The sequence below is a fragment of the Alosa sapidissima genome, chromosome 18 (assembly GCF_018492685.1).
Source record: "Alosa sapidissima isolate fAloSap1 chromosome 18, fAloSap1.pri, whole genome shotgun sequence".
NCBI lineage: Eukaryota > Metazoa > Chordata > Actinopteri > Clupeiformes > Clupeidae > Alosa > Alosa sapidissima.
Window position 1 is genome coordinate 24,624,945 of NC_055974.1, and position 9,149 is coordinate 24,634,093.

General features: G+C 51.7%; 1 protein-coding gene across 3 annotated transcripts in view; it reads right to left on the reverse strand.

Annotated features, from left to right (window-relative positions):
- kdm6ba (lysine (K)-specific demethylase 6B, a) overlaps nucleotides 1-9,149 on the reverse strand; it is a 42,194-nt gene that overhangs the window by 9,757 nt on the left and 23,288 nt on the right. For 2 of the 3 annotated variants that reach the window (XM_042069064.1, XM_042069061.1), the window contains exons 4-12: nucleotides 8,430-8,535; nucleotides 6,709-6,831; nucleotides 6,397-6,492; nucleotides 5,977-6,193; nucleotides 4,869-4,949; nucleotides 3,902-4,063; nucleotides 3,380-3,571; nucleotides 2,121-2,798; nucleotides 1-1,505 (exon numbers count right to left, since the gene is read on the reverse strand). The exon at nucleotides 1-1,505 is cut by the window's left edge and continues 2,040 nt beyond it. In XM_042069064.1, coding sequence (XP_041924998.1) covers nucleotides 1-1,505; nucleotides 2,121-2,798; nucleotides 3,380-3,571; nucleotides 3,902-4,063; nucleotides 4,869-4,949; nucleotides 5,977-6,193; nucleotides 6,397-6,492; nucleotides 6,709-6,749 — 2,972 coding nt within the window. In that variant the 5' untranslated portion in view covers nucleotides 6,750-6,831; nucleotides 8,430-8,535. The remainder of the gene's footprint in view (nucleotides 1,506-2,120; nucleotides 2,799-3,379; nucleotides 3,572-3,901; nucleotides 4,064-4,868; nucleotides 4,950-5,976; nucleotides 6,194-6,396; nucleotides 6,493-6,708; nucleotides 6,832-8,429; nucleotides 8,536-9,149) is intronic. The other variant, XM_042069062.1, reaches the window with a different exon arrangement.

The following is a 9,149-nucleotide window of genomic DNA, read 5'->3' on the forward strand; positions in this document are numbered from 1 at the left end:
ACGGGGTCCCGGGTGAAGGCCTGGTAGAGCTGCGGTGCCTCTCGGAGCGGAGGCGGGTGGGGGAGGTCTTTGGACGGGGCCGGGATGGACGAGGACGAGGAGCTGGTTTTGGGGGTTGGCACGATGTGGCCCGAGGTGTGGGCTGTGGAGGAGGTGGACAATGATGATGATGCCCATTTCTCGCGCTGACGCTGCTTCTCGCGGGCGAAGTCCGTCTGTGGCGTGAGGGGTGGCGGGCGACTGGCGGCGGCCATGGGAGCGGGCGGGCACCCCGAGGGCATCCCTGCGCCACCGCGGCTCAACCACGGGTACGGTGGGGACGGCTGGCGGGCCGCGGTCGCCGGCGACAGGCGTGGAGGTGGCGGGTCAGCGGACAGTAGCCTCTCCAGACTCTCCATGGCCGACTCCTCCTCCGACGCGGACGTCGTCGTTGTCGTCGTCGTGGTGATGACATGACTGCGGGCGACGGCTGCTGCTGCTGCTGCTGCTGCTGCTCTTGCCGCTTCCTGCTGTTCTGCTGTGCGCCTCCTCTCGGCACTCCTCTTCCTCTCTCTCTCCCTCTCCTCCTCCTCTTCCTCCTCCTTTCTTCTCCTCCTCCTCTCCTTCTGTCGCTCCTCCTCGTCCTCCCTCTCGCGCTGGCGCATGTGGGACTGCAGCTCCGCCTCCAGCTTCTTCAGCACGTCCTCCATCGACTGCGGCTCTGCCTTGGGGTACGGCCGCACGGCCTTCTGGGATACGTCCGGCCTGGTGTATGATGGGATTGAGGTGGTGTTGTTGTTGTTGTTGTTTGTGACGCTGGTGGTCTGGGGTCCAGGGACGGTCGGGGGCAGGTGGTGGAGGGGCTTGGAGGAGTTAGTGGGCATGGGGTCAGGGGCAGGGGCACGGGTGGGGGCAGTGTGTTTGGAGATGGTGGTGGTGATGACGCTTTCGCCGGCCCGCGACGCGCCCGCCGACGAGGGAGCCGTCGCCATGGTAACGGGCGCCTGAACGGCGCTCGGGTGCGAGTAACAGGGCATCGCCGGGCGGCTCGGCTGAGGTTTGCCCATCTCCGCGTGGGCGTGCAGACCGACGCCGCCCGTCTTGGGTCCCTGATACCCGCCCTGGTGGGGCAGGTTGCCATGGTGCTGGAGTGCGTGTAGCGCGTCCGCCGACGCCTTCCAACCCGCGTGGGACAGCACGCCAGGCGGAGAGCCCACCGCAGGGCCCGTTCTGCTGACCGCGTGTCCGTAGTGGGGTGTGTGAGGGGCCTCCGAGCGCGGAGGAGTGGCCGTGATGACCGGGGTGATGACGGGGGCCCTGGACGTCATGGACATGGGCGAGCCCTGGACGGCGGCAGCGTGAGGAGGGGTCACCCGCTGGGGGGTGCCAGGGGTGCGCCGGTGGTCCTGACCGCCACTGCTGCTGCTGCTGCTGCTGCCGCTGTTGTCTCTGCTGCGGCTCCGCTCCTTCTGCTGAGGGACGCACACACCCTGAGCGTCCAGCGACGACATGTAATGCCCCGAGCCCTGAGAGGACACACACACACACACACACACACGCACACGCAGACATAGAGATATGAGAGTTACGTAAGTGAACCCACACTCTGGAACAACCCTCGCTGATTAGCGCGTAACGATTCGACCATAGGTCAAGGATTCGTGTGGAAAAAACTCTGGAAGCAGCGGTCTCATGACTAATTACGACTAGGCACAGAGACAGCTGCCGCCAGCTAGCTGGGCTTACACATTAACACGCTCGGCCGTCGGAACATACACTCACATGGGTCAGTCACAGTCGCATGCAAAGAACTGTGTCATAAGAGTCAACATGGCTCCAGGGGTTCTCTCAAATTTACTAATTTCATTTTAAGAAAATGGTCATATTATATAGTAAGGAAGTCAAATTTATTTATAAGGCACATATAAAATACAGTTTACACTGACCACAGTGCCGTACAAATGCTAATTAAAAGACAATACATAAATACTGAATATATGGCCTAAATCCTGTCAGGGGGTTCTCTCAAATTTACTAATTTCACCCTTTCATTTCAAGAAAATGGTCATATGGCCTAAACCCTGTGTGTGTGTGTGTATGTGTGTGTGTGTGCGCGTGTGTGTACTTGTGCTTGTGCTTACCGTGGTGTGTTGCCCATGGCTGATGTTTGGCTTCCACCCATGAGGGCCGGAGTTGGAGTTGGTGTTGGTGGGGGCATGTGATGCACTGGCGACCTGAGGGGGCAGAGTGGATGGCGCCCCTGAGGTGTGGGCGTGGGCGTGGGCGTGGGCGTGGGCGTGGGCGTGGGTCATCATCCCTGGGTGGCCGAGGAAGTGGGGGAGGCTGTAAGGCACAGAGGTGAGGTTCGCTGCTGGTGTGGGCGCGCTCTGGCGCTCCCTGCTGGTGTCCCCCCGTAATGACGCCTGCTGCTGCTGCTGCTGCTGCTGCTGATGGTGGAGCTGCATAGGAGCTCCAGAGGGAGGGTGGCTCACTGCTGATGGCAAGCCCAGCTCGGGCCCTCGAGGCTGGGCCGCGCCGCTCCTGGAGTCCTGGTACCGCGGAGGTCCCTGGTGGGAGGTGGAGGTGGTAGTGTGGGAGTGGGAGGAGGGCTTGATGTTTTGAGGGTGGAGGCGCGGGTGGCTGTGGTGGGTGTGCACGAGTGCCTGAGGGGTGGGCGGCGGCAGGGGCTTGTGGGTAGTCTGGGGGGGCAGTTGAGGGGGTGCACGGTCCTGGTTGTAGCCCCCAGGGGAGGAGAGGGGTGAGGGAGCAGATGGAGTGGGTTTGTAGCTGAAACCGCCCATGCCTAACTTAGACGAGTCCTATGAGCAGGAAAGAGACAACAGAAACGGACAAGGACGACAAGAAAAAGGTGGAAGGAACAACAGAAATGGACAAGGACGACAAGAAAAAGATGGAAAGAACAGATGCACAAGAGAGAGAAGAGATGTGTGTTAATACACACAAACAAATCCAGATAAAATGATTCATATCCATATTTATGGCTGGTACTTAAGGATATTTCAGAGAAATTTAAGATGAAATTAAGGATTGATGGTATTAAGATGGAGACAACTATACTGCTCAACAAAATTAAGGGAACACTTCAATCATACACTGGATCAGTACTCTGACTCTGTTTGGTTCTGAGCACAAGTAAAACTTTTAAGGCGAGTGTTTTATTTTGCAAGAACTGTCAGACATTCTGTGAATGTAGTTTGAGAATGGAGAAAAGGGTAGAAGGTTTCAAAAAATGTGTTTTAACAATTGTGGAAAAATTGAAGTGTTCCCTTAATTTTTTTTGAGCAGTATATATTTTGCCAGAGTTTAACTTCAGACAACTTCGATCAAAATCTGAACTGGCCAGCGGCGACGTATTGTGAAGTGGACAGAAGTGTGGTACCTGATACTCGGTGGGGCTAGTTTTCCTGTCTGGGGGGCTGTTGGCCCAGGGTGGAGTGGCGTTGCTGTGCAGGGGGCTCCAGAAGGCTGGTTTGGGAGGGGGGGCGAACTGGGATGGGGTGGGGGGTTGGATCTGCGCTGGGTGCCCCCCCATGGGGCCTGAGAACCGCTGCAGTGCCGGGTGAGAGCCCTGCTGGGGGGTAGGAGGGTATGAGAGGAGAGAGCATCAGAACTGGACCACACACACACACACACACACACACACACATGTACACACAGAGAGATACTAAGGTATGTGTGCAATTCCTACACCATATTTAATGTTAAGTGTGTGTTTGTAAAATGTGCAAGTCTTTGCATGCAGAAATGTGTGTGTACAGTAACATATTTGCATATAGAATATGCTTAAGTGTGTGTGTGTTTGTGTGTATATCTATCTATCTATCTATCTATCTATCTATCTATCTATCTATCTATCTATCTATCTATCTATATATATATATATGAGTGCCTCCACACACACCTGCTCTGCGAGCGAGCTCCTCTTCCTCTTGTTGGGGCTGGGGCAGTCGTCCAGCAGGGGGCGCTGCAGGGCCTGAGGGGGCGGCGTGTGCTGGATCACAGAGTGCTCCCCCAGAGACGCGGCCGCGCGCTTCAGCTGACTGCCAGCAAACGTCCGGGGTTGCTGGGATACAGGAGGACCAACAGAGCACCAGCAGGTCAGTCAAGCGTGCTTATGTGTGTGTGTGTGTCAGGCTTGTGTAAAATTCCAGAATTGAATTGAAACTGGCTCTTAAATTCCAATTCACTTCTTGAATTTCACTTACATTTCAATTGAGGTAGCAAACAGGAAGCAGAAGTGCAATTCGTATTGTGCACAACCCTGGTGTGTGTGTGTGTGTGAAGACAGTGACCAAACTTAGTGCCAGCCACCAGCCAAACACTGGTCAAATAGGAAGGTGTCTGCTAGCGTTCGGACACAAAATAATGATTAACTAGTGAGTGGCTGGTGAATGAGATCATCTGTGTGTCAGTGCCTGGTAGATATTCAGTGTTTCTAAGCAGTTCATTTCCAAACCACATGTGAACACACGGGGGAGGAAAACTACAATTCTCTAGTGATATAGAGATCGGCAGTACACTTAGTCCAACTGAGTTAATAGAGATCGGCAGTACACTTAGTCCAACTGAGTTAATAGAGATCGGCAGTACACTTAGTCCAACTGAGTTAATAGAGATCGGCAGTACACTTAGTCCAACTGAGTTAAATGGAATGGTCTACACAATGGTACATGTGACGGAAAGACTCACATTCCCTGTTGAAGGTGTTTTGAAAGTCAATACAAAATGACTGTTTGTGGTAAAGTGTCTAGCGTGTGTGTGTGTGTGTGTGTGTGTGTGTGTGTGTGAGTGATAGAGACCGAGACAGAAGTGTTTTTAAAAACATTGCATAATCACTGTGTGTGTGTGTGTGTGTGTGTGGTACACACCTGCTGGGCCTGACCCCATGAGTCTCCGAGAGGTCCCATTGCTCTGGAGCCGCTGTGCTGTGGCTGGGGAGCACCGGCAAACTACGACAGAATGAACAACAGAGCCTGAGTGAGCTTTATACCGACACGTGTGTGTGTGTGTGTGTGTGTGTGTGTGTGTGTGTGTGTGTGCAAGGACGCACGTACGCGAGTGTGTACGTGTGTGAGATGAGAGAATGAATGACAGAGCCCGTGAATGAGAGTGACTGAGGTTTTATAGACACGTTTGAGTGTGTGTGTGTGTGGTGTGTGTGTGTGTGTGTGTGAGTGAGTGAGAGAGAGAGAGAGAGAGAGAGAGAGAGTGAGTGTTGTCATTGCGAAACTGATTTTTTTTTAGAAAGCCGCACACATCACACGAGGGGAAAGACCTGCTGCCATTTCCAGCTCACACACTATTAGATCACGGCCATTTCTCATTAAAGGCATTTGAGTAAATTCTTACGAAACCTCCAAAACCGCAGAGGCATCACTCGTCAACATGGACGCGCGGCGCGACGACTGACACAGGGAGAGGAACTGGACCTCAGTACGAGGTGTCCCCTTAGCCGTAAACTGCCGACTAATGTTTTTCTTGAAAGTACTACACACGTTTCTGTTGCTTTTCTCAGTTAACGTCTTCAAAGACGAGAGACACTTTCACATGACTTTCCGCTGTTAATTTTGGAAACATTTGTTTCGTTACTCAAGCTCGACTGTTTTTCTTCAGATGTCTGGCCGTTGTTCGTACATCACTGCCAGTACTAGTTTAGTCAGTCGACTGCCCGTAAGCCTTTCTAGGCTTCCTCTATAGGCTTCCTCTAAAGTCTGAACATGTTGGTTTCGTTTTGGATTACCATCATTTTCAGATGTTTTTTTTTTAAATGTCTGTGTCATTCATGATTTGCCTCATGTCTCAAACATCGCACCAATATGGCGTGTGTGTTCAGGTTACACAACAAATATACTGACCATATGTGAAAAAAAACCCCACACACACACACACACACACACACACACCTAAACACAAAAACAGATAATATGTGCACACACCACACCACACACACCTGACACTTTGACACAGTGTCCTCACCTTCAGCAGTTGGTTAGCGCGAGCCGCAAGGTGTGTGGGTGTGGGGCCTCCATAACCATGGAGACGGGCGTGGTCCTCGGGCGAGGGCTCGTACAGACCCAGCTGCTCCCATGGGCGAGGGGGGGGCGGGACCCTGGAAGGGGGGGCATCCCGCGGTAACCCAGGCAACAGTGCTGCTGGGGACAAGTCCAGCTTGTCACCTCCACGAGGGAGGGCACTGGAGAAACACACACACACACACACACACACACACACACACACACACACACGCACGCACACACACACACACACAATAACAAAATGCTATCAGTGTCAGATATACAGGAGAAGTTTTATAACAAGTGTAATATGACTATGTGTGTATATCTATGACACAAAGCTGTATGTGTGTGTGTGTGTGTGTGTGTGTGTGGTACTTACCCATTGGGGTAAAATTTGCTGGGGTGGTTCAGAGTAGTCACGTGACTAGGGGGAGGATGGGGATGGAACTGATGTTGATTGATGCCTGGAGCGCACCTATCAGGTGACAGGAGAACATAAGGTGAGACAAGTGTGTGTGAGTGGGCCCCAGACCTGTGTGTGTGTGTGTGAGAGATCTGGGCAGTGGGTCCCAACAGCATAGAGTGTGTGCAATCATGTGTGTGTGTGTGTGTGTGTTTGAGAGAGAGAGAGAGAGTGTGCGTATGCGTATGTGTGTATGTATGTGCGTGCGTGTGTGTGTGTGTGTCCTACCTGGACGGCGGGGCCCAGGAGCGGTTGCCCACGGAGCCCATGGTCCCCGGTTGAGGGCGTCCAGAGGGAAGGCGTCCCGTGTGCCGCGCCCAACAAAGTGCTCTGCTGTGTGATGCATCCAGCCTACACACACACACACACACAGAGAGAGAGAGAGAGAGAGACACAAGTCAGGACACACTACAAATGAGCACCATTTCGCCCTCTACATCTCAAATCCACATTAAAGAAAACAATAAATGACATGAACAACAAAACTAGTCAGGCAACTGCAGATTTCACTCCTATGTAAATGGACACTGGAGTCACACACACACACACACGCACACGCACAGACCCGAAGGAAAAAACCATTCTTTCAAAGTATGACCAAAAGTTCTACCAATTAAGCCATGGTTCTGTTATACAACTCTATAGCGATGTAAACAGACATAGATATCGGCCTCCATAACCATGCCAACCAAGCAATGATATCCACATTTAGATTTGCATTCAAACTCACCTCTGGCCTGCCTGCCTGCTTGTCTGATAGTGACCAGTCGAGTCCACTCTAACCGAGCACGAGTTAGTGACTGAATTAGCGTCCATCTGTTAGCGCTAGCCTGCTAATCCTGTGAGGTGAGTTGTTAAGCACAGGGATTTCTACACCCTCTACAGCTACTGGACACTATCTAGAGTCTCCACTGAACTAACCAGAGAGAGAGAGAGAGAGAGAGAGAGAGAGAGAGAGAGAGAGAGAGAGAGAGAGAGAGAGAGAGAGAGAGAGAGAGAGAGAGAGAAGAGAGAGAGAGAGGAGAGAGAGAGAGAGAAGCACATGTTCTGCAGCAGCACGTGTTCTGGCCAAGACCAAAAAGAGAGCACACATTACCCCCATCTTAAAATCCCTTCACTGGCTCCCTGTCAGTTTTAGAATTGATTTTAAGGTTTTACTTTTGTTTTAAAGCCCTAAATGGACTTGCGCCTGTTTATCTATCTGACTTGCTCTCACCGTACCTTCCATCACGGCCACTCAGATCCTCAGACTCTGGCCTTCTAGTTATTCCCAGGGTGAGGACCACGAGACATGGGGAGGCAGCCTTCGCTCACTATGGTCCTGCCTGTGGAATAGCCTGCCACTTGCGCTAAGGATGGTCCAATCAGTTGAACCTTTTTAAGAAACATCTTAAGACATACCTTTTAGCCTTGCCTTCTCTTAAATCCCTGACCGTTTTGGAAATGTAGGTCTCTACATGTTCTGTATGCATATGCATGTGTGTATACATCTCTTCATATTTTATGACTTTTGCACCTTGATTTTTATTTATATTTTGACACATATTTTATTGCTTTTATCATTTTTTGTGTTTTCTAAGTGCTGCTGTTAAGCACCTTGTATTGCTGTTTGCACGAAAGGTTCTTTATAAATAAAACTGAATTGAATTGAGAGAGAAAGAAATAAAGAGAGAGAGAGAGCGAGAGATAGAGAGAGAGGGGGGGAAGACAGATGGAGAGAGAGAAAGAGAGAGAGGGAAGAAGACAGATGGAGAGAGAGAGAGAGAGAGAGAGAGAGAGAGAGAGAGAGGAGAGAGAGAGAGAGAAAGACAGATGGAGAGAGAAGAGGAAGGTGGAGCCCAAGAGAGAGAGAGGTATTAAGGCATCAGGTACCACCTGGACACCTTGCTAAGTGGATCTGAGGAGGTTTGTGAACAGTACAGTCTCACACACACACACACACCACTCACCACAGTATCTGTTTCTGTGAAGCCCTCCACCGCAGCAGAGTGAGGGTCTCACACACCAACCCTGAGATGAGGTGATCTGCTCTCTGTCTTCTCCTCACGACAGTGCCTAGGGAGAGAGAGAGAGAGAGAGAGAGAGAGAGAGAGAGAGAGAGAGAGAGAGAGAGAGAGAGAGAGAGAGAGGAGAGGAGAGAGAGAGAGAGAGGGGAGAGGGATATTTATTTTCACAAGTTGGGCTTTATAAGTAGCATTGTATTCTGGTGATGCTAACAAAGCTCTTTGAATTTGGGACAGACACATACACACAAAAGTCTGTCAGCACTTCATCAATATATCATGTGTGCCCCCCCCTCTCTCTCTCTCTCTCTCTCTCACACACACACACACACGGACAGAGTGAGGTTAGATGCTAAGCTGCTAAACGCACATAAATTCCTGGTCCTACCAGCAAACAATTTCAGACCAAACATGCTTCTTTTTCGGAATGTCTTTGTCTCACACACAAAAACCTTTGCCTGCAATGCCAAACCCTGTCTGTAGGGGTCAGTGGCGCTCCCCCTGAGTTTGGGGAGGCGTTTGGTTAAGCGCAGATGGAGAGGGGGGGGGGGGGGGGGGCAGAGGGGGAGGGGGCTGCACATCTATAGGAAGAGTGCACTAAGGTTACAGCCTCCCCAAAACAGGCCCCCTGCTACTGCAGCCTGGGGAAACGAGAGAAAGGGAGAG